Source organism: Brachyhypopomus gauderio, chromosome 3, assembly GCF_052324685.1.
Source record: "Brachyhypopomus gauderio isolate BG-103 chromosome 3, BGAUD_0.2, whole genome shotgun sequence".
Classification (NCBI taxonomy): Eukaryota; Metazoa; Chordata; class Actinopteri; order Gymnotiformes; family Hypopomidae; genus Brachyhypopomus; species Brachyhypopomus gauderio.
The window spans coordinates 22,409,680-22,437,228 of record NC_135213.1 but is presented as its reverse complement, the minus strand read 5'-3'; the positions used below and the strand labels follow the sequence as shown (position 1 = coordinate 22,437,228).

The 27,549-nt window shown below is 43.9% G+C and overlaps 3 protein-coding genes across 7 annotated transcripts in view; 1 reads left to right on the top strand and 2 right to left on the bottom strand.

The window, feature by feature from the left end:
- Positions 1-261: 261 nt before the first annotated feature.
- Positions 262-8,876, bottom strand: nbr1a (NBR1 autophagy cargo receptor a). 2 transcript variants are annotated; one of them, XM_077000463.1, is made up of 21 exons: positions 8,648-8,876; positions 8,184-8,246; positions 8,031-8,049; positions 7,871-7,893; positions 7,512-7,694; positions 7,284-7,361; positions 6,906-7,120; positions 6,677-6,796; positions 6,229-6,480; positions 5,795-5,954; positions 5,371-5,619; positions 4,778-4,903; positions 4,593-4,668; positions 4,361-4,465; positions 3,988-4,164; positions 3,708-3,836; positions 3,129-3,564; positions 2,638-2,720; positions 2,353-2,419; positions 1,576-1,678; positions 262-1,179 (listed from the first exon to the last, which is right to left on the bottom strand). In XM_077000463.1, the coding sequence occupies exons 1-21, from the start codon at positions 8,747-8,749 to the stop codon at positions 1,003-1,005; spliced, it is 2,943 nt and encodes a 980-aa protein (XP_076856578.1). In that variant the 5' UTR covers positions 8,750-8,876; the 3' UTR covers positions 262-1,002. The 2 variants fall into 2 exon arrangements, with proteins under 2 accessions (XP_076856578.1, XP_076856577.1); XM_077000462.1 differs by having other exon boundaries at positions 262-1,182; positions 8,648-8,875.
- Positions 8,877-9,102: 226 nt separating this feature from the next.
- Positions 9,103-14,377, top strand: psme3 (proteasome activator subunit 3). Of its 2 annotated transcripts, none has more exons than XM_077000460.1 (11): positions 9,103-9,251; positions 9,874-9,906; positions 9,986-10,048; positions 10,153-10,257; positions 11,252-11,300; positions 11,457-11,575; positions 11,674-11,742; positions 12,303-12,370; positions 12,592-12,646; positions 13,310-13,396; positions 13,584-14,377. In XM_077000460.1, exons 1-11 carry the CDS (start codon positions 9,210-9,212, stop codon positions 13,662-13,664), a joined length of 771 nt encoding a protein of 256 aa, XP_076856575.1. In that variant the 5' UTR covers positions 9,103-9,209; the 3' UTR covers positions 13,665-14,377. The 2 variants fall into 2 exon arrangements, with proteins under 2 accessions (XP_076856575.1, XP_076856574.1); XM_077000459.1 differs by having other exon boundaries at positions 11,198-11,300.
- Positions 14,378-14,982: 605 nt separating this feature from the next.
- Positions 14,983-27,549, bottom strand: part of skap1 (src kinase associated phosphoprotein 1) — a 52,497-nt gene continuing 39,930 nt past the window's right edge. For 2 of the 3 annotated variants that reach the window (XM_077000455.1, XM_077000457.1), the window contains 5 exons: positions 27,457-27,520; positions 26,396-26,617; positions 24,780-24,833; positions 24,541-24,650; positions 14,984-15,476 (listed from right to left, as the gene is read on the bottom strand). In XM_077000455.1, coding sequence (XP_076856570.1) covers positions 15,384-15,476; positions 24,541-24,650; positions 24,780-24,833; positions 26,396-26,617; positions 27,457-27,520 — 543 coding nt within the window. In that variant the 3' untranslated portion in view covers positions 14,984-15,383. Of the gene's footprint in view, positions 15,477-24,540; positions 24,651-24,779; positions 24,834-26,395; positions 26,618-27,456; positions 27,521-27,549 lie in introns of all 3 variants that reach the window. The other variant, XM_077000456.1, reaches the window with a different exon arrangement.

Sequence of the window (27,549 nt, the reverse complement as noted above, 5' to 3'; positions counted from 1 at the left end):
GAATTATAAACAGCATAAGTTTCCACTTCCTGTCTTCCAAAAAGGGGAAGTGTCCAGATGGTGTTTTAAAGGGTGATGCACACAACTTTTATGTTTCTCAATAAAATACTATACATAGCCTATAATTAATTTGAGGATATGTCATGAAAACATAAAAATAGAATCACCTTTGATTTGAATCTCTAATAATTAATTAACTGATCAAAACATGTCACCTATAAATAAAAACAATGTAGCTTAAAAAAAGAATGATTCTAACAATTGATATGGAATGTTTTATTTGGACACCAAGAGCCACATAAACTCAAGCCATTAGCTCAACGATCACACTGCTAGTACACATAGGACATCCAACAACTGGTGCCTAGCAAAACCTCGACCAATCACTGGCTATGTTAAGCATGACTCAAAAGCTCATAGCACATTCCAATGGATTTGGGAAAAACCTTGTGGGACATGGTTCAACATTACAGCGATTAGTGTGATTCAGAATAAGAGATTATAGAGGTCACTGTGACAGAGAGCAGTTGACATACTGAAGGTGTTCTTACATATCCTACATCTGACTTGCAATTGTGATATTTTTCTAAAAGCAGCCTCACCTACCAAGTGATCCCCTCAAATCATTATCTATCATTAGTGCATCATTCCATCATTGCTGAGCATATTCACGCCTGGGTTGGTAAAACACTACTAAGCTTAGAGAAAAATAGATCAGATAAATAAACCCATTACTTAGCTTTGCTCTTCATAATATCCTAAAAACATATAGAATTTATACAATCGAGTAATCACTCTGCTGATTCTATGTTCAGTTGAATGTGGCCACCCTGCTCTTTAAGAGTCCGCTTTGTGCCTTCAGCACACCACAAGCCCTTGACATCACACTTGAGTCTAGTCGCCAGAGAACAACATCCCAATTAGAAAACATTACGAACGCTTCCTATGTCAGTGTTGCCGAGGTTACTGTCGTTATGGAGAAGGCTGCCGCGGTGCTCTTCTTCAGTGCCTTGTCATGTACCACTCATTGTCGGTCATCTGTACCAGCTCATTAACCACATCCAGCAGATTGTACTGGTGCTTCCTCAGCAGCCTCTGGTTCAGCAGCTTGTCGCTGAAGCCCATCTCCTGGAGCACAGCTATCAGAGAAGCTTCTTCACACGCTGGCTCCACACTGGACTGCTGTGGGTGGATTGGGGGGGAGGGGGTGTGGAATTTAGGAAAATGTGTCAAAGGTCACTCTCAAGTACGATTCGGTGTCTATGCACAACAAGTGCTGGCAAAACCACACGCTCAGGCAAAACAGGTAAACATCAGGCAAAGCTGGGTGTTTCATGACCCACTAAATGCTACATCAAGACTTTTTGGAAACGTTTTTGTCTGTTGGACCAGGCTAATGCTGCTTGTGATCAGTATTTTTCTTCAGCTTGCTTTGGTATAGAGTAGGAGGACGATGGCTTTCACATATTTGGCAGTTGGCTCTGTCTATTTCTGGACACGTGGGGGTGGTGGGAAAGATAAGGATAAAGTGAAAACCATAGCAGAAGCGTGTTGTGCTCCTGGGAGAGAAAGTACCTGTGTAGAGCTGCTCTGGCCTGTAAACAGAGCTTTGTAAGCAGAGGCTGCCACGGAGAGGGCCCCCTTCACCAGGCCTTCAGTTAGGCCACCATGACGGAGCCTGCAAACAATAAACCAATACGGTCTGTCAGCTGTATTATTACTGAACTTAGAATCTCTCTCATGACTGCTGTGTTCCTCTAATGTTATGGTTGAGATAAAAAAAGAGCTGTCCAAAGCTTTTATCAAGATTTTGGTCAACCACAGCAAGAGCTACTTCCTCTCTACATCCTCTCCACGTCGGTGCTTTTAAACAACAGTGATACCCACATAGGCAGTCAGATGTTTGTGCCTTTATGGCCTATTAAATATAATATACTATTATATTTACAGATTTTTATATTTAAAATAATATATATTGCATTCAATATGATTTTGGTTTCATCAGAGAAAAAAAAAATTATACTCAGTTTTTGGAAAGCCATGTGATCAACAGTATTATGAATATATTATTAATTAATTAAGTTATTAATAAGAACTGAATCATTAAAAAGTAAATTTTTTTTATTATACTCAGTTTTTGGAAAGCCATGTGATCAACAGTATTATGAATATATTATTAATTAATTAAGTTATTAATAAGAACTGAATCATTAAAAAGTACATTTTAGATTAAAGTAAATCTAAACTTTATAGTTCCCCATGGTATTCCCACATAAAGTGGTTTGCACCTGTGGGAAGACAGGCAGGAGCAGGCCATGCGTGCATTACTGAGGGAGAGCTGAAGGGCTTTACCTGGGATCCTGAGAGCCACAGGTCTCAAAGGCACTGACTGGGGCCTCCACATGTGTTGAACTCATCCCTGAGACACCACACACACACACATGCACGCACACATTTCTAATACTTGAAGCAGATATGGACATGGTCCACTTTTGTACTTTTTTGATGAAAATGTCATAACAGAAATTAAATGTTGACTAGAAATGTTGCAACTTCACATCAAATTACGGTCCAAATCCACACAGGCATCATTCCATAACCTGCAGCAGGTTTCCCTTGTTCTGCCCAGCAACTCACCATCTGCACCATCCTCCGGTGGGCATGACCTGCTCTCCTCCGCTCCCTGGGGTCTAATCAAAGTCTCACACGCTTTTAGAGACCTGAGAAAGAAAATCGTTTACACAGACATCAACCCACGCTCGTGCATTTCATTACATTGATGGCAACAGGCAAAATAAAGTTAGGACATGTAGTGTACAGAGTAATCTGGGGTTAATAAAGTTAGGACATGTAGTGTACAGAGTAATCTGGGGTTAATAAAGTTAGGACATGTAGTGTACAGAGTAATCTGGGGTTAATAAAGTTAGGACATATAGTGTACAGAGTAATCTGGGGTTAATAAAGTTAGGACATGTAGTGTACAGAGTAATCTGGGGTTAATAAAGTTAGGACATATAGTGTACAGAGTAATCTGGGGTTAGTAGATTCAGCAAGGAGAAATATGAAAAAAAAATGCAATGCAGTCCTGGTGTCTAGAACGTACAATACAATTTTTTTAAGGCCCTGACCTGTGTGTTCGCAGGGTTGGGGGCGGCGTCAAAGACACAGGTGCAGGAACCACTTCAGGAATCAGAGGAGGAGTGTTGAGGATTTGAGAAGTGCTCAGCAACCTATTCACGCTGTTTTGAGCGGAGGCCGCTGGTTCGGCCATCTCCCCCCGTGCAGTGGTACGGTCCAGCGCCTCTTGGGGTTCTGTGGTGCAGACGGTCCCCGGCTGGGACATGGCGGAGCTGTACATGGAGTCCGCCAGGGGTCTGGAAGTGTCAAAGCAGTCGGGCAGGACGACGATGTAGTCGTCAGAGGATGCCGAGGAGGCCTGGCTGCTCACCTCGTCCCACTCTCCTGCTTCTTCATCCTTCTCCTGCTCTTCCCTTTTCCCTTCCTCTTCCTCCAGTGCAGCAGGGTCAGTGTACAGGTTTTCATTAGAGCCAATGACTGCAAAGGCTGCACAAAGAACAGTAGGATTTGTGGTGTGGACTGTGCAAGGGCCGAAATGAGGACTATGAATGAGGAACTGTGTGCGTTTGCAGGTGGCAGCACGATATAAAACACCATTTTGAAGTTTATGGAATGAAAGAGGTTTTCACCTGGGACAACAAGCTCTTCCACTATAAGTGATGGCTGGACGGGGAGTGGTGCTTCTGGCCTCTTCACAATTTGCAGTCTGTCAATCCTCTCCATCAAAGACCTCTCGTTAAAGGGGCTAGGGTCAGGGACTGTAAGGGAGTCAGATAATCAGATATACGCATTCTGTTCTGCCTACTGTGCAGATGGATGCTAGCTGTGGTCATGAAACGTAACTACAAAGATGATAAAGTTGATAAAGACCTGCTCGCAATGCGTGAGGGTTTTAAAAAAGCCACTCACCTTCAGACCGGGTGTGGCTGGCTCGAGCTCGCCGTCTGGGTTTATGTTCGGGCTCCTCCTCCAGAGTCAGGGACCTGATCACAGTCTCACATACAAACTGCGTCCCACTGATGTCATCATCACCCTCCTCGTGGGCCTGAGTGTCCACACTGTCCACGTGCCTCTGGGGCTGAACCCCTAACACAAACACCCAACACACACCTACGCTAAGAATGTGTCCACCCACAGCACCATTTTAGGTCAGGCAGAAAGAGAAAACCACCTTGCTAAGAGTAACATATGTTCTTTACTTTATAATACAGCTAAAAAGTAAACCAGTCAGCCAGTAAAGGCATTTCAATAGGAACCTCTTAAGCACAAACTGCATGCTTACCTTTTTTTGTGACTGTGTGATCAGTGTCATCTTTGACTAGACTGGCTCCATGCTTTCCAATTACAGGTCCGTATTGAGGGACAGGGGACATGCATGGGGTCATATCTGGGCAGTTTGGAAGAAAAAAAAAAAACACAAAACAATTGTATGTGGTCACAATGAGCTAAACCAAAAGTCTTAATTCTACAGAGACCAGGAACCCAAAAATGAGAGGACGGCTTCAAAAACTTACCAACTGGTGTGTTGGCTGGAACTTTCTCCAACTCTTGGACTATATTTATATCCAGCAACTCAAAGGAAAGCAGATCCTTAAAAATAAAAAAAGAGAAGAGAAGGTTTTAAAAAAAACTGCTTATTACAGCCAGTTTCCACATAGCAGCTGCAGCAGTGCGAGGCTGTGTGCTTCTAAAGGCCCACCTGGGCAGTGAGCAGGTCTACAGAGGGAATGTAGTACTCTCTCTGACAGCTGGAGGACACCTGAGTCTCACACGCTCTGGAGCCAGAACAGCACATGCCCTCCACCCCCAGCACACTGGCTTTACTCTGCACAACAAAGCACAAGTAAAACACACTTAACAATATGAACCAAAGAAGAAAGATGAGCCTGGTACATACGGTACATACACACAAATATACATGAGTTCACTGAGCTCTCTGAAACATGACACAAAATACCAATTAAGGATCCCCAGGATGTCGATTGAGTAAAACGTATGTGATGTTTCATGTGAGAGGAGACAATTCTCTCTCCTTCCCACATCACCATTCAAATGTAACTCGAAATAACTGCATAACCTAGTGAAGCCCGAACGGGATTCTCATAATAAGAGAAATTATTCTCCAATCTACATGTAATAACATAGCAGACTTAGTGTACTTAGCGATGCTATATTACGTGTAGTTAGAAAAGATGCTAAGGAGTAGGACTGCTTGTCCTCTGGGGAGAAGAACAGAATCTGCTTCCAGAGCCAAAACAGAACGATGAGGAACAACCTACTTCATCAACTCACCAAGGCTTTGCTGCAGTGAGGGCTGGGTTTCTGGCCCGAGCCAGGCACCACTACGATGCTGCACCACACACGGGGGCCAAACTGCACCCCGCAGTGTGCCAGGCGCCAGTGGGAGGTGTACGTGCCCTCCAGAATGGGCGCCACAAACGCCACACTCACCACCCCAACCTGGCCTGGCTTCAAGAAGGGCACCGCCACCTCCTTCTGCTCCCTTGACTCCAGCGCCAGGTTCCCCCACATGAACTTGAGCTACAGAGACAAATACACATGGCCCACATGCAAATGGAGGCGGCAAGAGGTGGGGAAGGAAGAAAAAAATAAACCTCACCATTATGTGTAGAAGCGTAGAAAGCACTTCCTGCGTCATACCATGAAACATGACTGCTCACAGTACTAATGTATGTGCCCCTTTGCTATATAATACCTTGGTCTCAGAGGTCCAGCTGATGTTGCCAGTATTCCTCATCTTCCAGTACTTGATGAACTTGGTGCCAGGCTCCAGACATGTGCCGTCTGGTAGATTCTCATCCAGAAACAAGGCAGTCATTGTGGGCACCAAGGTGGAGCAGAAGACCTTGGGACCCCTGGTTTGAGTGCACAGAGCATTGTGAGTACAGCTTTGATTCAGCTTCTGTCTCTTTCTTGAAGCTCATAGCAAAAAAGGTTTTTTCTCTCTTTTCTCTTTTTCTTAAAAAAAGGACGTAATACAATAAAGGCAGCGGGTGCATTTGAGGTAGTTCCATCCACTTGCCAGCGATAAACGCAACTATAACAGACAATAAGACAATCTTGATAATGACTGTTCTGGGCTGGGTAGGTAGGTCACCCAGCCCTGACCCCTCTCACTACGGCCCTTACTCTGGACTGGAGGACTGAGGGTCTGGGCCCAGGGCTGGAGCTGGTCCAGGGGTAGGAGCAGGGGCGGGGCCAGGGGCGGGGCCAAGGCCTCCGCTGCAAGCGCCATTGGCTGCTCCGCTCCACAGCAGGCCTCTCTTCTCCAGCCGCAGCTTCTTCTTGATCTCCTTGACTTCCGCCTTCAGCTGCCTGCGCTCCGCTTTCAGACGCTGCCTCTCGGCCTTGCGTACAGTTCGGTCTCCACGCCGCAAGAACCTGAAAGAGTGCCAAAGCAAAAGGACACTCAGTAAAACCCGTGTAAATGTCTGAATCTTAAAATGTCAATACTAAAGTTAAAAATCAGTGCTTTTTTTAATGATCGTGTTTTATGACTAAGTTAACTGTGACCATGTCAGATATTATGAGTGGCTTTATGAGCCGTTCTAGAGCTAGGCAGCTGAACAGGAATGACCTGGGTTCTGGAGTTACTCCACGCTCCGGAACAGACAAAGGGGTCCTTGTTCTTTTCAAGTGATGGCTTGGGTCGTGTTTGTGACTGCATGGCTCACACAAGATGCAAGAGGGACACACGCTGGGCAGATAAAAACAAAGACCACTTACACTGTTTTCTATTCATAGTAGAAAATACTTTATAGGACATTATTAATTCAAATCATAAGACACCTCGAAACACGCCCTACCTGCAGTGATAGCCACCCCCTGTGGCAGGGCCCTTGCAACTGCTGCACATGGGTGTTGAGCTCGAGGTTCTTGGTGTTGTGGAACTGACTGTGGCCATCTGAGTCCCAGAAGTGCTGGGCTCCTCTGAAGTGTGGTCCACTCGATGTGTGCAGCATTGGCCAGAGAACTCACTGCACATCTTGTCCACCACCTCCCTCACTACCTGGTCTTTGAACTGGGAAAATAACAAGATACGTTTTATTGAACAAATATAAAATGTGCTGCAAAATGAAAATCGCATAACTCACATATAATAAACAATTAGGACAACACTGATTTAACAGATTCTACATTATGTAAACACACACACAGTGAGATTTTATACAGGGCATACATACTCTGTCCATATAAGATTTAAACCATGCTGGAACAGCCTCCTCTTCAACTTTGGTCACTTTGTTTTCCTTCACAACCACCTAGAAATAAAAAAAACCCAGCAGGATCACTGAAATGTAGTTCTTGATGGAAGGAATATGAATTGACAGGCTTTAGTTAAGTTTTAGTTAAGTGTTATACTGAACACCTACAACTATGTAGAATATTTAAGAAAAAGAGAAAGACCTTACCGAGTCCCGCTCGGGGGTCACCTGTGTCTCCTTGTCTGCCATCTTCACTCTGGCCCGATATGGTGGTGCTGGTCTAGGATCAATTCGAAGTTCTTTAACTTCAGGCTTCACTGCACCACCCTCAGCCTGACCCTTCATCTTATACACATTCATGTGAAGTTGGTTGGCTTGCTTAAATGCACTCTGAAGGGGACATGAATATACACCAATTATGTTTCAGATATTGTAACTACAAAATGTTATTAGATAATGTAATTATTAATGTAATTAATAAATTCTACAAGTCCTTGTGCTTTACAAAAAGGACCAAACTTATACTAAAAGAGCATTAGCATTAAAGAAGATGGAATATGCTCTACCTTCAAAGCCTCCATATACTCATCTAATGGGAAATTTTAAAAAGGTTGTAATGTGTTAGCATGAAAATATTTAGAAATTATTTGGTAATTATTTAAAGCAATGCCATTTAATGCCTAGTTACACACATGGACACAAAGTGGCACTGTGCGTGTCACATACCTTGACTGTTTATAGATACCTGTGAAATTCAGAAAACAAAAACGTCAACAGCCGCTTTATTGTATTGTGGCAGTAACTATTATTTTCCCAAAGAAGTTACATTTTGAGACGCTGTTTAGTGTATTGTGCCGCCATAGCTGTGATAATGCTCACCTCTTCGTTGTCCTCGTCAAAATATTTAACTTGAAAATGACATAACCCGAATGTCGTTTTAATCTAAGGACAATAAGAGATTGACGGGATTGATAAGTAGGAGTAAAAGATCACATTAAAAGTATAACACAGAAAAGTAACCGACAACTTTAAAACATCGCTGAGAACAATCTTAGCTCAGGTAGCTCACTATGGTTCTTTCTTAAGTGTGTCATCAGCCAAGTGCGACTGTGTCCAGGTCACACAAAATACATTCGCGTTTGATTTTCTCCTCTTTTTTTCTCTCGAACATTTAAGATTCAATATTTGACATCTAACAAATAGGGTATTTTGATAACAAGTTAGTTGCCGAACAGCCTCTGTGTGTTATTGTTTATGTAGGCCTCGGCTCGGCCTTCTGGGACTAAGACGTGTGAACGCAGCTCGCAGCAGCAACACAAGCGCCGCGCAGCCAGGCTGCTTACCCAGGCCTCCACCGTCTCCCACTGTGCCTTCTCTGGATCCAGGACGGGAAACTTCTTCACGTTCCCTCTGAAATTCACTTTGACAGTGACTGGATGGTTCATGTTTATTAGCCAGGCTCACGTAAAATATATCATTTAAAGCAACGATGTTTTCTTCGAGGGCGATGAAGAAGCAAACATTATCTGTCCTGCCTTCGCGTTCTTGTTTACATCGTTTAACTTGCACACGCCCCCGTTAACCACGTAACAGGAAGTGTCTCGTTCCTTACGTTTCTGTTCTGTTTCTTTTGCAAGCTTCTAAGCAATTTGGGAAATTGTTCTTACATTAAAGCCATTTTTATATCTTATTTACAACTGCGTCTGGGATTTAAATCTTAGAAATATATATATATATAGAAAACATAGACGGGTTTGTTTGCGCATGCGCTTCGCGTACCGTTTCGTTTCCACGTCATCTTCACGCGCGCTCTAAGGTCCCTTGTGGCTGACAGTGATAAGCCACACGGTCAGTTAATGCTGCTCAGACAATCTCTATCTTTCCCAGTTATTGAATAAAAAAAAGATGTCTTCGCTCTTAAAGGTGGATAGTGAAATTAAGTCAAAGGTACATTCATTTTACTATATTTCTATTCATTTTAAAGGGGGCGTTAGGCCAAATATTAGCGAACGTTAGCCAGTGAGCTAGTAGTAGCATGCTAGCTTCACAGGCTAGCCGGTGCCGGGCTAGCCTCGTTTAGCTCACAGGCTAAGCTAACTAGCTAACTTTCCCGCGCGCACAGCCGCGGAACGCTCGTCAGTTCAGACTGATATTAGTTGTTTCTGTAGACCGTCGGCTGGTCGTGTTGCAGACGTTGTCCGCTTATACGGGTTTAATGGTGTTGACGGTGTCGTTCAGCGCCGTTTCTGCCCATGACTTGAGCTGGTGTCACTAACGTTCAGCTAAAGACACCAAACGGTTTTGGCCAACGAGGCCTGTGTGTTAATAAACTGGGTATTAGAAAAGCTAGAAAATGTTTATTAAGTTTCGCCAAACTCGGAGTAACGCTGGAATATGTTCTGAACTATTCGGTTGGACATTTAGATGGATAACAGGGTGGCGAGCTGTCCTACCTAAACACCGCACCGTTTGGCTAAATGAAACCAGTGCATTACACCAGCTGTCACTTGAACTGCTCAGATTTGAGTCTTGGCCCGCGGTAATAAAGCGTTATTTCCCCCCGTTACAGGTCGATGTTTTCAGGGAGCGAATCACGGGAGAGGTGAGTTTCTCTATTACAATGAGCCAGATAGGTTAGCCATCACATTGACCATCTAATGGTCCTGTCTTTGTACATGTAGGCAGAAGATCTGGTTGCAAATTTTTTCCCCAAGAAATTGCTAGAATTGGATCAGTTTCTCAAGGTGATGTATAATAACAATTGAAACTATTACTTATTTTAATGTTTCATTTTATTTGAACCCTAATTATATATAACTGTATATTGAAGAGAGATTTGAATTTGCAGGATCCTATCTTAAATATCCGTGAACTGAAGGAAATCCATTCAGAGATAAACCTGGCAGTCCCAGATCCAATTTTGCTTACAGACATCCATGACGGACTTGAAGGGGTAAGATGTTTGTGCATCACATTACTTTAGACCAAACTATCTTCAACTAAGTCACTGTGTAATACTAGCTGAAATAATCATTCTTGAGTACTAACGTTGGTTTTCTGGACAAATGTCCATAAAGTAATTTTGTCATAAGACCTACGTGTTGTTTATGACTGATCTACATCAGATAAGAAATCTTAATATAAACTAAAGAAATGTGAGTGATTACTTGATTTACAGTTTGGCATGACAGCAAATTTCCACATGTGATATGTAACTTTTGCTGGTCACAATTACAAAACTTTATTGCTGCTTGAAATATTAATGTAACATTATCTTGGGATATTATGACCCAGGACACTTGGACTTGATAAAAACAATTATTCCACATTCCTTCATTTTTCAATAAAAATCGTTCCTGGATTTTAACATACAATATACATGTAGTGGAAAATACTCTTATCTAGTAGAAGCCTGCGTGTTCTGAGAAGACCGTTGGAAAGTCTTAAGCACTTCCATGCTTGAAAAAAAGTGTGACTGCTTTACAACAGGATATGATGGAATATTTAATGACATGGATATTTACACAGGATTAAAGTTGCCAGGGGATTTTTTTACTGGTTGTTTTTAAAGTGGATAAAAGGAGCTTGAATCTTCACTGATGCAGACATGCAGAGTCCATATAAATAACGAACGTGACAAACAAGGCTTTAGGTATAACTACAAGCCTAAGTGAGTGATGGGAGATCAATGTTAATGTTAGTACTTCACTGTTAAGCACAGTGTGTACTATTAACTTGACTAGATATTTTGCTTGCTTATGCACAGATGCGCTTAGGGTACTCTGGCCTGCTCATTTTATCAATGGGACTCAGCCAGTGAGTGTGAATTCCTCTTGTATGCTGTCCGCCAAATTGGTCAGCCTGAGGAGAATGACTCGGTTACTTCTACTTAGGTGTACTCTGGGGCAGAGTATAGAGCAACTAACCACGACTCCATCCCTCCACAGCAAAATGCCAAAAAGAGAAAAATCGAGGACGGAGCGGGAGAGGACAAAGGTGAATTTTGCAGTCTGAAGTGTGTGTGTGCTTTTGTGTGTGTGTACATGCGTGTGTGTGTGTGTGTGTGTGTGTGTGTGTGTGTGTGTCTGTGTGGCTTTGGTTGGATATGTGTGTCTCGGAAGCTACACTGTAATTTCCCCACATGTCCTGTAGTTAGCGGGACCAAGGTCTTCATTATGCCTGGTGGGATGATGAAGAGTAACGTCAAGCTGGTGGACCTGATTGAGAAAGTTAAGCCAGAGATCAGAACCCTCATAGAGAAATGCAACACCGTACGTCCACGTTCAGTCTAAGCAAATATTGCTTCACTGTCCTGAAGAACATTGCACATTTTGTTGTGTGTTATTTACATTATCTTTGTGTTGTGAAGGTCAAGATGTGGGTGCAGTTGTTAATTCCGAGAATAGAAGACGGCAACAATTTTGGAGTCTCGATCCAGGTACAACTGCTTGGTCTTATTGGTCTGTTTTATGCAGTGCCTGAAGTTCACAAGACAGCAAATCTCAAAGTATCTTAGTACATTAACAGGTCAGGTCTAGTTTAGTTAACAAGTAATGAACCTGTCAGAAAAACGTGTAATTGCAGCCAGGTACTGTCGCTTTTATTAAATCCCCAGAATTTTCATGCATGAGCAGAGTGGCCAATTTTTAACATCCACTTCCTGGTGTCATAAGGCACCAGGTATACCTAGCCAGTGGCTCTGGTCACCACTCCTAAAATATACGCAGTGCCAGATATAGCGAGCACATCGGACATGCATTTTAGCTTAGCCTTTCAAACCTTTGTGCACAGCTGTCTGCACTGCCTCCAGTATATCCTGGGATTCATGGCAAGGTCTGGCTCCACAGGTCGATCGTTACTTCTGGCACTTTGGTTTCATGCTTTAGTGCCAGCTACTTCATTTACCAGGCAGCAGCTTTGTAGGTGTGAACTCTGCTCTGCACGTTGTGCTGTTGAATATGTTGGGGGTTCTCACTGATGGATCGCCGTGACTTACAGGAGGAGACCGTGGCTGAGCTCAGAACAGTGGAAGGGGAAGCAGCTTCTTATCTAGACCAGATATCCAGGTACTGCCATCGTGAGCCAGTTCATGATCTAATATGGAAGTGCACGTTGTATGTTGATAATAGAAAAGTAACAACAATGTTCGTATGTAACAAATCAAAATAATGTTTCTAGTTCATTTGGAAGTTCGTGGAATGTATAACAGCCAGTCAGATTTATTGTAACAGCTTCATTCAAAATTGGTCAGGTTGTTGAATCTAGTTCTACTGTCTCTTGCATACAGATACTACATCACAAGAGCAAAGCTGGTTTCAAAAATAGCCAAATATCCACATGTGGTAAGTGAGATGTTAATATACTAATATTTTAGTATAAACTGTGCAGGCTGTAGAAAATAAGGCTGCTCTTGGAAAGCAGGTCATTTTGAAGCTGAAAAGTCATAAGAAGTCCATCACAGACATGACCAATGCACTGGGTGTGTCAACGTGGTCGCATTACATATAGAGATGTAGATTGTTTTGAACCTTACTGTCCTGTAAAACCTTGTGGACTTATGAAACATGGATGTACATGAACCAGAGTGATGAAAAATGTAAGGGATGTAACAATTTAAGGGGTGTTTGAAACAGTGGTGCCATTATGGATAATGTCACTGCCGACAGTTGCTGTAGATTAATTCTAAAGTGTACAAAATAATATTTACTGCTTTGATCCATGCAAATGCTTCAAAATGCCCAAAACGGAGTAGAAGGAGCTTTTATGGTCTCTAAGTGGAATATTGACCTGTCCTAAACCTCATTCAGTGTGCATTTCACTGTGGACAAAACTGAAGGCAACTCTTGTGGTTATGGTCATTCTAACACTTTATTCCATTAAATCGTTAATTGCTCAATATAGTCTCAAAACAGACAAAATGTTGACTGTCCATTTATAAATGTTCTACACCATATATATTTAGAGTATACACAGGTCTTTTCCAAAAGTTTGTTTTTGCCTAACAGGAGGACTACCGGCGCACAGTTACAGAGATTGACGAGAAAGAGTACATCAGTCTCAAGATCATCGTGTCGGAACTGAGAAATCAATATGTAAGTTTTCAAAAATGTCCCCATAGATCCACATAATCATTTATGGAAGTAACAACACTCTGCACCAGAGTCCTGGTAGTTTTGTACTGTAAGTGACTGTGGACATGGAAGACTTGCAGTATGACAGGAGAGGACTGGTTTGATGCAGTAGTAGGGCCAGTGACCTTTAACCTGGCTCGTTTCACAGGTAACCTTACATGACATGATCCTGAAGAACATTGAGAAGATAAAGAGACCACGGAGCAGCAACACGGATGCTCTCTACTAAAAACGGTCACAATCTCACCTGGAGCCCCTCCCTTTTTGTCCACGCAGCTAGCCAGAACCTTGGGCTGGTTCTAACGCTTTTATGAAACCATTAAAACCAGACCAAGACACGGCAGCGGTAGCAAGCGTGGTCCAACATGCCGCTCGTGACGGAACTGTAATATATGGTCACTGTTTAAAACCCTTTAAAGAATCCGTATCGATTTCCTAGTGGACATTTGATGTATGGAGACTCGATCTGAATGTGCAGCTTGAAGTTATCTAAGTTGTTTTGTGGTATTTAATTAAAGAAATATCTTAACAGTGGGATTTCTTTAAATTTCACAAAAGCCAAATGCAGCGTAGTGCATTTCTAAGGCATTGTCCATGTTTTAGACTCAAATTGGTGACCGATGTGGAAGTAAGACATACAGAGACTCTTAATGAGGCGGAGGTTCTCTAGCTGAGAAGCTCTGAAGCTCGTATTGATGCTGTATTTTACTTAATCACTTGATTGTCCATCTAATGTATGTAGTCTAAGATGAAAAAGCTGTACTTGTGCATTATTTTATGTTCATTTAGTTAGTTTATTTCATGAAATTGGAATACTTACATATTTTACTTTTATTTTCATCTTAATTGGAAAAGGCTCCAAATCCCTAAAGCTTCACATGGCTTTTTTGTCCCGTTTGTTTTAAGGGTGATGAATTTTGCTGAATAAAATGTTTTTTTCAATACGGTGATGTAATGAATTCACAATTCACTGCTTTCATGCAGTCCTTTGGTTAATTTATTTTAAATTCATTGTTTTGAAAATGTACTTGTTTGAAGATAAACTAAAGTCTGTCATGGTGAGATCCATTAGAGTGTGAAAGTTACTTCAGCTTTGTGAGTATTTACGTTTCTTTATTAAAGTAATTGAATACAAATATAGCAAATAATTGTTAAATACAAATTTACACCACTTGAAACATTAAAATGTATTCCCGTTCTACATAGAAGTTCAGACTGACGCAACCATTCCCTATAATTGGGCATATGCTGGTGCACTTCCACTGCTCACCAGCAGATGGCTCACTTATCAACAGGCTACCACAAGCGGAGTAACTACAAAATTAGATTCAGGCTTTTTTCTGGTGTATAACTTGAGCACTTTCTGAAATTCTTTTTTTTTTTTGTTTTTTTTTTTAGAAACAAGTGCAGTTCATCTATAGTTCAGTAAATGCATAATAAGAAAAAAATAAGGTTTTATATGTGAATCTACAAAGCAAGTTTAGTCCAAGTTCACATTGGACTATTGGGAATCCCAGATTAACCACTATAAATAAATAACATTAAATTAGGTTTATTTTTAAATGTGCTTTATTTATATAAATGAAAACAGAATAAATATAATACATTAGTCATTGTACTTGTAATTTAGCCAGCAGATGTGATTATTGGGAGGATTTTGTTACTATGTATAACCTTTTCGTTACAAACCAGCACAGCAAACATACAATGTCTTCAGTTTACTACTAGATATACAAGTAGCATTAAGCATTATGTTAAATAGCCTGCAATAAAATTTTCATGTAACGGATAACATACTGTATATCAGGAAACAATATTCATCTTCAGGAAATAATTATTCATCTTTGTCATGAATTAGATGTAAAGATGCCGAAGGATTGTCATGTGTCCGTCTCTGGATTCGGGAGGCTAAATAACTATAAAGTCTGCATCATATACTTTTAACAGCTCAAACAATATATGCAGGGTGTAAGAACTCTTTGGGAACGATGCCAACTGCACCATCCAGCTCTCCAACCCACCAGCCAAAGATGTTATACTCCTACGGCAGAAAAAGAGAATTAGAGGTTATGAAAGGCAAATTTAAAAACTAAACAAAATTAAAACATGGAAAAGAATACCACAGATGATATTGTGGTTTGAAATATTTTTATGTTGTGTGTGCTCATTTTATCTCAGGCAATAAGTACTGGGAAAGTACTAAGCTTACTAAAGCAATTACAGTGGCATAAGAGTTGTCCTTTGCTTATATTTTATGCTCAATAGCCAACATCTGTCATTCACTGTCATCCTTAATCTACTGCACTGGGCACTTAAATACCAGAAAAAGGTGTGGAGAACTATGAAAGAAAAGCCAGCAAGCCATCTTCCAAACATCAGAGTGTATCATGGCTTTCCTCTTATTTGCATATTGAAACACTGGTTTTGGGTATTCAACAGAAATATTGACTCTGCCAGACCTTCAGAAAGCAGGTACCAATCAGAAAAGAAAAACAATAAAAAAAAACGGAATATTTATCAAATAAAATTACCTATTAAATTTCCGTAATGAAGCAGAAAGTTGCTTGGTTAGATTTTTAAGTTCGTGAATTAATTCGTGTTTGGGGAATTCCAACTGCAATTATACACACAGCTGTTGTTCCTTACAACAATTCATCAGCAACTTCTCCAGATTATTATGGTGAGAAGAAGAACAGCATCATGTTATCGTGAACATGTTATCATGTTCTACACACTGTGTGTTGTCTGCTCATGGTACTGCACCCCTACACACAGTATATTGCCCACTGATACTGCTCTCCCCCTACACACAGTATATTGCCCACTGATACTGCTCTCCCCCTACACACAGTATATTGCCCACTGATAATGCAGCTGTCCAGCACACAGTACACACCTGCTGATGCTGTCCCCCAATATGCATAATCTGACTTGCAAAATGTGGTAAATGTATAGCAGGCATATCTGAGACAGGCATTATATCAGAGAACATGTAGACAGGAACAGGCAACACATGTACGAGGCTAAGGACGCACACTGTGATATTTCCTTTCTCTAGAAAAACAAATTACTGAAGGCTTAAAAAAACAGGTAAAAAAATTCCCCAGCAGAAAAAAACCTACTCATGAACCGTTCTTGATAAGTTCTTGATAATATATATGTACTTAGTTGTCAGTGCCTTAATGCAAGAAGAAAAGTAGGAAAAGACAGGTGCGGAGATGTTAAGATGGAGTCTTAAATACTTCAGTTGGTCGGCCATGACACCTCCTCCGGGAAGGTTCTGATCAAAGCAGCCCTATCTCCTAAATTAGTTTTGGCTCAAAACGCGTCATTACTCTAGCAAGGCAATTTCTCTGTTCAGTTATTAATCAGAAGCCAGCCAGCCAGCCAATGGTCGTGGCACTTACGAGCAACTAGTGGAGAGCGCTCCAGACCTGGCCTGTGACAAATAGACCCAGGCCACGGCAGCGTTATCAATGAGACACCCGCGGAACACTGAGACGGAGCAGAAGCGAGTGACCACAGACTTCAAAGTGCTTTAGTATTCCACGAGCACGCGGAGCACATTTAGATGCGACGGGGCTGTCATCCATCCAGCGGCTGCAGTAGCGAGTGGGAACTAATTACCACACACCCAGCACTGCGAGCCTAATGTGGTCCTCAGCCCTTGCACACGCGCTGCTCTAATGATGTCATGAGGAATGAATTCTGAGCCAGGGAAGAATGTAATGGGGCTGCAAGCATCCGCATCGCCATTACACGTGAACTTGAGGGTTTTGTATCAGAGACTCCATCCAGTGTTGATTTAGTGCGCGTGAGAGGCAGAAAGGCGTGGAAAGAAGGGCGAAAACACGACGGATGATCTCCCACTTGATATGAAAGTAATGTCACCTTTTCCATTAACAAATGCGCTTCTTAAAGGTTTGGTTATCGATTTTGCCATTTCATTGCAGTTCTAAATGACATCTGCCGTGAGAAACGCATATGCAAAGCAAAGCATGCCTCCCCTACACCAGCCTCTGATTAAGGAGAAACCGCGGGGGCCATCTGCGTTCCCAACACGCAGCGCACACGCCACAGTGAGGCTAAGAGTAACTGCTTTGTGTCGCATGACTCTTCACAATCACTTCACTCCTCTTTTCTTTTTAATTGCTATCTTTCCCTCAACTCCAGCTCACACTACCAGAGACTCAGTGAAGACCGTCACTAAATGACTCGGTCAGGGAACGCACAGGTGTGTTCCACCACCACCACTTTGCTCACAGCCGCTGGTACGGGCTGTAAAACCACTGCGCGTGCCACACAGGGCGGACCGCGCATCTAAACCCGCGCGGCGCCTCCTCTGACCTCCGCGTGACTCCTCTTTCCGAGACGGGTGGGGTTGGCACGGTGGACTGCCGAGAGTGGGTGTTGCCATGACAACACCTGCAGTCTGCAGCGTGCCACTGATATCATTTATTTCTCACCCGGGGTGGAGGGGAGGTGTAGCCCGACGCTGGTATTCAAATGGCTCCATCACTCTCAGGCAGCTGGGGGACATGCTGGCAGCTAATGATGCCTTCAAGAGACGCGGCTTAACTGGAGAATGTCATATGGGCTGTGACAGGGTGAGGGCTGCCTCATGTCTATTAAAATAGACACTAGTGGTGATGCCATGCAACCAAATACTGACATTGCCAGCCCCCCCCCCCCCCCCCCCCCATGTTCTAAAGCGACCATCTTCATGGTTTAATCATTTACCTTACTCGCCAGCTCCCTCTTTAGCCTCTCACCTATTCTTTCTTCTCCGCGCCCACACGCCCACACGCGCGCACGCACACACTGGCGCACGCCCACGTCCTCTGCGGAGGCAGCAGAGATGCTAATAAGAATGAGACATGAGCCCTGTGCCGTGGGCCACCAGCTGACTGAGGTAGGCCTTGGGAGTGATGAAGCGCAGGAAGTCTCTCATTGCCCTGCCGCTGAACCCACCGCTCAGGTCTCCTCCTCCCCCACTCCAGCCGCACCGCCGCCCCTCTCCTCCATCCCTCCTTCCCCCATCCCTCCCTCTCCCCCCATCCCTCCCTCTCCTCCATCCCTCCCTCCCTCCATCCCTCCCTCTCCCCCCATCCCTCCCTCTCCTCCATCCCTCCCTCCCTCCATCCCTCCCTCTCCCCCATCCCTCCCTCCCCCATCCCTCCCTCTCCTCCATCCCTCCCTCCCCCATCCCTCCCTCTCCCTCATCCCTCCCTCTCCCCATCCCTCCCTCCCCCCATCCCTCCATCCCTCCCTCTCCTTCTCCTTTCACCATCACTGCACTGGAGTGTATCAGCAATACGCGCACGAACGCAGCCACGCGCGCACATACACGTGTGTGTGCGCACACGGTGCTGTAGAGCATTTCTGGTTGATAATAATAAGGAGAATGAAGGCACTACCTGGTCGTTAATGAATAGAGGAGAACGGGAGAGGAAGGTGCTGTGCTGGCAGCCTTGTGTCTACACACATCCATCACGCAATTACACCCTGATCAATGCATCAGTAATCAATACTGCTCATTTATGCTCGGTTTTAATTACGGAAAGACAAGCACTTCAGCGTAGGCGTTTCGGAGGTGTGGATGGCATTTACACCCACCGCTAGGAAACGACTGAAGGAAAGAAGCATCTTTAGGGTAAAACCCTTGATCTTGAGAGTCCATCACTGGACTGGGTCAGTGGCTGCAGAACGTGTGAGATGATGACCAAAACTGTGGAAGGGCAAATAAACTAGCTGCCGCAGGAAAAGTACGCCAGGGATTACTGATGGCTCTTTAACTTAATAGGCATTTAAAGTGGATTGTGTATGCTGCTGAGTGCCTGTAATGATGGCTGTTTACGTGGCCTCTCATTTATAATAATTAGGCAGAGCAGGAGGGGGCAGCCACCATGCACTTCTGGACTATTGGCTTAGTCTGAATAATGACCTACTGTAGTTGACCGGGAGTTGACCGTTGCCTCCTGAGTGACCCCAGAACCCCAGACTCACCCCCACTGAATCCACTGGTAAACAGAATACCCAATGTGTCTGTGTAGCGCCTCGGTGTCTATTGCCGTGATGGAGGCAGGTTTTTTAGAGATGTGGGTGTGTGTGCGGGGAGAGTTGGATGGAGAGGGAGTGTGTGTGTGTGTGTGTGTGTGTGTGTGGAGGGGGGGGGGGGCTCTCTGTCTTTTGCCTTTAGCTTCCCTTCCCTTTTATTGCTCTCTTTGCTTCTGCTTCGGGCATTTTATCAGAGTGACCTGCCGCGTACAATGGCAGCTGGAGCGTTCGTTTGTCTGAACCTTGTGAGGATGTGATACGCATGTGAGGGAACTGTCTCACACACAGCCAACGTAGGGGAACTGTCTCACACACAGCCAACGTAGGGGAACTGTCTCACACACAGCCAACGTGGGGGAACTGTCTCACACACAGCCAATGTGAGGGAACTGTCTAACGTGCAGCCAACGTGGGGGAACTGTCTCACACACAGCCAACGTGGGGGAACTGTCTCACACACAGCCAACGTGGGGGAACTGTCTCACACACAGCCAATGTGGGGGAACTGTCTCACACGCAGCCAATGTGGGGGAACTGTCTCACACACAGCCAATGTGGGGGAACTGTCTAACGTGCAGCCAACGTAGGGGAACTGTCTCACACACAGCCAACGTGGGGGAACTGTCTCACACACAGCCAATGTGGGGGAACTGTCTCACACGCAGCCAATGTGGGGGAACTGTCTCACACACAGCCAATGTGAGGGAACTGTCTAACGTGCAGCCAACGTGGGGGAACTGTCTCACACACAGCCAACGTAGGGGAACTGTCTCACACGCAGCCAACGTGGGGGAACTGTCTCACACACAGCCAACGTGGGGGAACTGTCTCACACGCAGCCAACGTGGGGAAACTGTCTCACACACAGCCAACGTGGGGGAACTGTCTCACACACAGCCAACGTGGGGGAACTGTCTCACACACAGCCAATGTGGGGGAACTGTCTAACGTGCAGCCAACGTGGGGGAACTGTCTCACACACAGCCAACGTGGGGGAACTGTCTCACACACAGCCAATGTGGGGGAACTGTCTTACGTGCAGCCAACGTGGGGGAACTGTCTCACACACGGCCAATGAGAACAGTCTGCACCAGTGCCTCGTACATGTGTTGCCTGTGTCTGTAAACTCTGTGCAGTGAGACTCTGGAGCGTATTTCGTCAGCTTGCGTGTGTTAACCAGTGGCCAGAAAACTGTGCGGGTTTCTCTGATTTGTATCTCTTTTAAGTGAAATAACATTAACCACAAATTTCAATGGGAAAAAGAAACGGCATGTCTTGCCCTTTTATTCATTATAAATGAGCCTCCATTTATTTAAAAAAAAGTAGAAGAAATTTATCCCACGAGTCTCTTGAAAAAATGTACAACGCTTAGCCAGAAGGTGTCAGCAGTGTCCACAGCCTTGCCGAATGAGTTGGTGTGGTTTGGGCAGCTGATTGCTTACGGCCGTTTGGTAACTGTCTAGACCAACGTCCCAGCCTGCTTTACGACTCCTTCGGGGGGGGGCCCGTTTGTGTGTGTGTGAGGAGGGGGGGGAGACTTGTGAGTACAGCGCATGCGCAAAAAAGGCCCGTGAAGACCAAGCGTGAGAGCAGTTACTGGACTTGCATGTTAAAAGGCTCCTGGAGAAGTTGTGACCAGATCTTCGGAGCCGTAAATCTCTTTACTTTGCATTGCAGGGTTTTTTTTTGTAACGGGTATTCAACTGGGAATTCAGGCATGTGTTGGGTCTGACCTCTAGTGTCATGTACTTTGAAACTGGGGACATAAATTAGAATCCAGGAATGCCGCTTACAAAAAGAACACGGTTGGAAGGCAGCGACGGTGGGGCCATCCTCACTTTGTAACTTAGTTCTCGTTCAAATACACAAAGAATAAAAAAAAATACATTTTAAAAATCATGAAAGAATGTCATAAAGAAAATCATTGGTGTGATGATATGATGCAAGAATGAATATATATTTTATCAGGAATCAAACTACCATTAAGTTTCATAATCAACACTAGGACAAATAAACAAATATAGCGTGAGTGGATTACAAAGGGGGCGAGATGTGATTAGTGTGGGGAGCATAACAGCCCCGAACATCTTGCTCTCTTGCAATCACTCGCTCCCCAGCTACAAGGATAGAGGGCGAGTGCGTAACGCTGCCAGATGGATGTTAGTATTAGGCGCTATTTCATGTTGGAGCGTAGCGAGCAGCGAGGCGGCGCCGCCGAGCAGGGGCCGAGATGGGAGGAGAGGGAGCCGCTAGTGGGAGACCTCCAGGCCCCTTACTGCCGGGCTGCTGCAAGCAAAGCACAGAGGCTGCGCAAAATTAACTCCGCTGAATTAATCAGGTCAAGACGGAACATGAAACTAGGCTGCAGATGAGCGAGCAAAAGCTTCGCAGCTCGGCGCGTTTATTTATTTTTGCCACCACCGGCGTTCGGCGCTCGTATTCTTTACGACACCGGAGTGCTGCGACACAGGCCCTGCGTTTAAGCAGCCCCTGATAACGCCAAGCGTTCCGCTACTAAACATGCGTGCGCGTACACACACACACACACACACACACACACACAAACACACGCACAAACACACACACATACACACTCTCACTCTCTCTCACACACACACACACACAATCTCTCTCTCTCTCTCTCTCACACACACACACACACACACTCTCTCACTCACTCTCTCTCTCTCTCTCTCTCTCACACACACACACACACACACACACACACACAAAGTAGGCACGTGGCCTATGCCGTAGAGAAGCATTTGTAGGCTACTGTAAGCTATGGATCGGTAAGTGCTGATGAGAAACCTTTTTCAAAATCTGCATGGTCTTCTCGGATGCGAGCCTGGGGACTCCGCTACCGTGACGGTCCTGTCTGTCTCTTTGATTTGCTACTTGTCGGCATTCACTCATAGCGCTGCTTTAAAAACCTGTTGGTTAGCACCATTGATTTAGCACTTCGCACGTCTTTATCACCTTGTAATTATGCTCAGTGTTGACACAAATACACTCGGCCTCCCCTGCACGCCGCTGGCCAGCAGAATTTATGTCCTCTTATTTTATGACCACTGCTTTATGAGTGAGACTGTTAGAGGAAGGGTTGAGTTCTAGCCAGTGGCTCATATTTTATTTGATGAGGTCAATGGTCCAGGGAAGCACCCGTACAATAAACGCAGAAGCGCTGCTTTGTCTAAAATGATGTAGAGGAGCAAACATCCATGAGGTTAACGAATGGCGCAATAATCAAAATATTGACTCCAGTCATTCGGTTCTTTATAATATCGCCATCAATAATCAATTATTTCAGTTTTCCCATGATTGGAATGAAATGCAAAATGGGATAAATCTACATAAATTAACACATTTTCAAAGGTAGAATAAACGGGAGCATATTTCAACAGTGTAGGACGCTGACAGCTTAAGTTGACTATAAATAAAATAAATTATATGTAGGGGCTGACAATTAATTAAAATGGATGACAGGCGGGTTACTTATGTTCTGCCTCTATTTTATAACAATACCAGTCAAGCCTCAGATATCAAATGAAATGTAACATTTTCTTTTCAGTAATGTAAAGCCATAAAGTATAATTGTATTACTAACTGCTTTATTAACCAATAAATCTATTGCTTATAATTACTTTACACACAATTTAAAGGTAGGGACAGAGATGAGAGGAGCTCCTATATACAATAAATTAATTATATACAATAAGTTCACATTTCAGTCTTTTAAAAAGTATTTTAAAATGCACTGTATGCATTTGTAGATTATACTGATTTGGTTTGGAGTCAGAGGTTGAATGAAAGCACATTGATTTTTGGCTGAACCTCTGTGAGAGACAGCTAGCTTGTGTTAATGCCGGAGAGACTTTCTGCTTGTAAGACACAGGAGGTATAGATTTAAAGAAGAGCACGAGATGGTGAACAGGCGGGCTGCAGGAGGCACTAAATAAGGGGGCATGCATGACTGAGCACTCGATTCCCCATGATACAACCCCATAATGAATTAACAGCCCATTACTGAGGATCCTGCCCCTGAGCAGTGTCCTCCAGCGCCTACACAGACCCAGGACGGCTCGTCACTGTATTGTATCGATATACGGCCAGAGTGGGACAGGACGTGTGCGACGCTCTGGATCCATGGGAACAGTGGTCTAGAATTCTGTGTATTGAAATGCACCGGCCAGCTTTCATTATAGCTTCCTTTTCTGGTTTATGTTGCAGCTACTATTGCATGCTTGAGAATTAAAATAAATCATGTTAGACAAGAAATAAGTCTGACCATCACATGGATTTTTTGACCATGGATCATTACATCTTTGTGTATTTTATATCTAAATTTGTTCCGTTTGAAAATACATGTGTACACTGATTAAAAGCAAAATCTACTACAAAATTATGCCTTTGTTTTGTAATAACCACTAAATACATTTCAGCATTTCAGTCATGTAATGACTTTTAATCCATAATTTAATTTATTTAATGTCGATTAAATAATTGTTAATTCCGTTTTCTTTAAAGTGTCAAATATATGTACAAATTGTTAAAACCAGACATAAAAACCATTGTTAAAGGACAAAACCATTTCTCAAAAGCAATGTTGTGAATTTGAAAAACAAGTCACTTAAAAATAAATCCAATGCTAAATACATACTGCTTTTCTTTCATGAACTATGAAGAAGAATTTATTTATATGATATCTGGACACAGGTTTCCTCAAATATAAGACATGAACTGCAAGACAAAGGAAGAGTGTGACGGGGTATAGACGATCTACCATACGACTCCTGGTATTTTATTTACTATGTGTGGACGGATTAAGATAAAGAAAACCAAATTAAAGGAATGTGCTTCAAATCGTTCAACAAAGCAGTCATCGACAAATCAGTTGAGCACGTGCCTGAAAAGTTAAAGTCTCTGAGTTATCGGAGACACGGAGAGAGCAAGACATACAGTCAGCGCGAGAGTAAAGAGGGGAGGGAGAACACACACACTCACACACACTCACTCAAGTGTGAGCTTGCATGTATGCGTCTACTGACTTTGCTCAGAATGTAGATGAGGTCTCCTCTACGAAAGCTGAGTTCATCGGGCCCGTCCGCCTCACAGTCCCACAGGCCTTGGTAGTAGTTGGCGTAGTCCGACGATGGGGCTGACAAGAAAACACACAGACGCTAGCCCACTTTAGCGTACACGTAGGAGCCTCTGTCATACCTTGACCGAGGAGGTTTCCGCATGCACCCTCGCAGCTCCAGCAAGAGAGGGAAACCGCAACACCCACCTGGTCTTGGGCTCCTCTCACCGGCCTCCTCCGAGTGGTCTGAGAATTCGTCCTCTAAAGGAGCCCAGGAGTTGAGAGGAGGCAAATGAGAGAAGAGCATGAGAATCGCATTTAAGGACAAAATGGCCCCCGGGCCCCGCTTAAATGTAACACTGCGAATCCTTCATCTCTTCAGTCTATTAAGTCAATTACATTTCTTGAACAGCCCCAGTGCATTTATGCCAACTGCGTATGAGCCTCCGCAGTCTAAAATATGGGTATTATATAACACGAGTGGAATTAGCTGGAAAGCTAACTTTTTATGGATATGGGAGATGCCATTTTGGATGTGTTGGTTGGTGTGTCAGGGCAGACATGGCATTGATTTGGGGTGTGGCACCTCCCGGTCTGTGAGGTGACAGTGATAGCCTTGCTCTTTGGCTCCCACATCCATCCTCACCCTGTCAGCCTGCCGATAAAACCGCCACACAGCAACCCTATACTTCCCACGGCACAGGCCAGCCCGCCACTTCCAGGAACCGTGGAAAAAAAAAAACTAAAGTAAATACCTACTGTAAAATCTGCCTGGAGGGTCCTGCCTATTCAGAAAAATGCTTCACAGCTAAACATCCAACGCATGCTTGTTTCCCACAGCCAGATCAAGTTTTTTTATTGTAAAATAAGTTTAAAATCTGTAGTGTTTGGGATACTTTCATACAGCTAGGAAGACATGACATGTTTAATGGCCTGTATAATGGTCTGTGAAATGCAATAAAAATCCAGTTATACTATCTTATCACCGAAACAGCAACATTTGGCATGAGTTTATCATGAGACCTTATTGGGAGATGCAGCCACTGACATGAAGTGATGGAGATAGATTCTGTATCAATTAGATGTTTTCCACTCAATAAAGTAAACTAATATAGCTAAGATAAGCACATGATAATTTACTGGTGTTCTGTACTTTCTGAAAATACTGTCCTCTTTCCTATGCTTAGTTCCTACTACATATGCATGTATATAAGACACATCTTGTAATCTCAATCAAGGCAAAATGTAAAAAATAAACACATTTTAGTTCTGAAGCTCTCTCAGCTCTCAAGCACTCCAGCACATTTCCCCTTTTAAAGGATATGCTCTTAAAGCAAAATGTGCTCAGCTCTTTTCTAACTCTAAAGAACGCAGAAGAACAGGAGGAGGATGAGTGAGATGGATCGAGGGTGGGAGAGTGAGAAAGATGGTCATCTGACCCACCATCTGTGGCCAGCTCAGCTCCGTCACACGCATGGCTGGGAAAGGTGAAAATGACAGCAGTCAAGACTGATGTGTTTCTGCTAAGTGCTCTCAGGCCGTTGCTCTCATCTTGGGGCCCCAGATCTTGATGTATCCATCCGGCTTCATCACATGACACTGGCTGTGACACTGGGAGAGCCTTTCAGCTCCCACCCTATCTTCCCTACTCAAATAAAGGTGTATGCAGACCTTACTGGTGGGGTTTTGAGCTTTATCTTGCACTGTCAGTGCTCCTTTAAGCCACAGCATTACTGAAGCTGTTTTGTCCATTCCTAGTTAATTCAGCTCATTTGTGGAGATGGAAGGATTAATACATTTATAGTGTGGATTTTCTACTGTACCTGGCAGAACTTCGTAGATGTCCTCTTCCTCCCCCTCCTCTTCCTCTTCTTCCTCTGTGGCAGCCACTGTTTTGTTTTTCTTCTTTTCTTGGCCACCGGGGACAGATGCCAGGCCAGAGTGCGGGGGTGGAGTGGCTGCTCTCTCTATGTCGTCGTACGTCTCCTCTTCCTCTTCCTCCTCTTCCTCGTCATCATCAAAGGGAATGAAGTTGGAGCTCAGGTCTACATTTGGGAAGAGGAACCAGATGCAAAGCATGCACTTCTCATAGTGGAATGCAGGACAAATGCTATGACAATTCTACAGGCAGAGAAAGAGTTTAAGAACCATTAGCAGATCTACACAGTCAATTACTAATTTATTGATTAAAAGAAAGGACCAACTTCACCTGCCATGACAGCTACAACTATGGACCATGCTAAAGATGATCTGATTTCATGAAAATGTATTATTTTCTAAATTCTGATTAAAACCCTAGATTATTATTTTATGGTGCCATGGGGTGGTCACAGAAAAGTGTAAACAATCTCAAGGGTGTTCATTACTTCCCGCAACTCATAGTGTGCCCGTTTTAGAGCATGGGCCTTGCTCCAAGACTGGCTCAGATGGAGTTGCGTCCTGATTGCAGGTGACTGAGCTCTGTAACACGGGCTATCGCATCCTCGCTGCCTGGATGCCAAGCAGGGCCAGATCAATGCCCATGAAGAATGGCCGGAGCGCATCCCAATCAATTTCCCGTAAAGAGGCCCGCGCTACGCGGAAGAGGAGACCGAGCGAGGCGCGCGCCACTCGCCAGCTGCGTGACGTGCCGCATGAGGAGGTCTATCCTGCGCCTGATTGGTTGAGCCCAAAAAAAAAGGGTATTTATACGAATGCGTAGAAAGTCCAAGGCATTTCCCGTTGTCCGCTGCCGACTGTGTGAAAGCCACTCAGAAAGCCACAGCTGTCGGGGGTTCTTAAGTGAAGTTGTTCAGTACACGGATGTGCTTCATACTGTGTATCAAAAATACTATTTGCCTGTCATGTGGAGAGCTGATTTCTGAATGCACGGCATGTAACATACCCTTTAAGACAAAATTGATCTGGTCCACCCACTCCCGGGCCTCACGAGGGCTGCTGGCGGTGAACTGCAGAGAAATGCCATCAGCTCTGAGAT

Coding starts and splice junctions, on each gene's coding strand:
- nbr1a (XM_077000462.1), bottom strand. CDS start 8,749: ATGAACCATCCAGTCACTGTCAAAGTGAATTTCAGAGGGAACGTGAAG. Junction 6,481..6,676: donor GGAGTAACTCCAGAACCCAG/GTCATTCCTGTT, acceptor GCACTCTTTCAG/GTTCTTGCGGCGTGGAGACC. Junction 1,183..1,575: donor GCCAGAGCAGCTCTACACAG/GTACTTTCTCTC, acceptor ATCCACCCACAG/CAGTCCAGTGTGGAGCCAGC.
- psme3 (XM_077000459.1), top strand. CDS start 9,210: ATGTCTTCGCTCTTAAAGGTGGATAGTGAAATTAAGTCAAAG. Junction 9,907..9,985: donor GGGAGCGAATCACGGGAGAG/GTGAGTTTCTCT, acceptor TTGTACATGTAG/GCAGAAGATCTGGTTGCAAA. Junction 11,576..11,673: donor TCATAGAGAAATGCAACACC/GTACGTCCACGT, acceptor TGTGTTGTGAAG/GTCAAGATGTGGGTGCAGTT.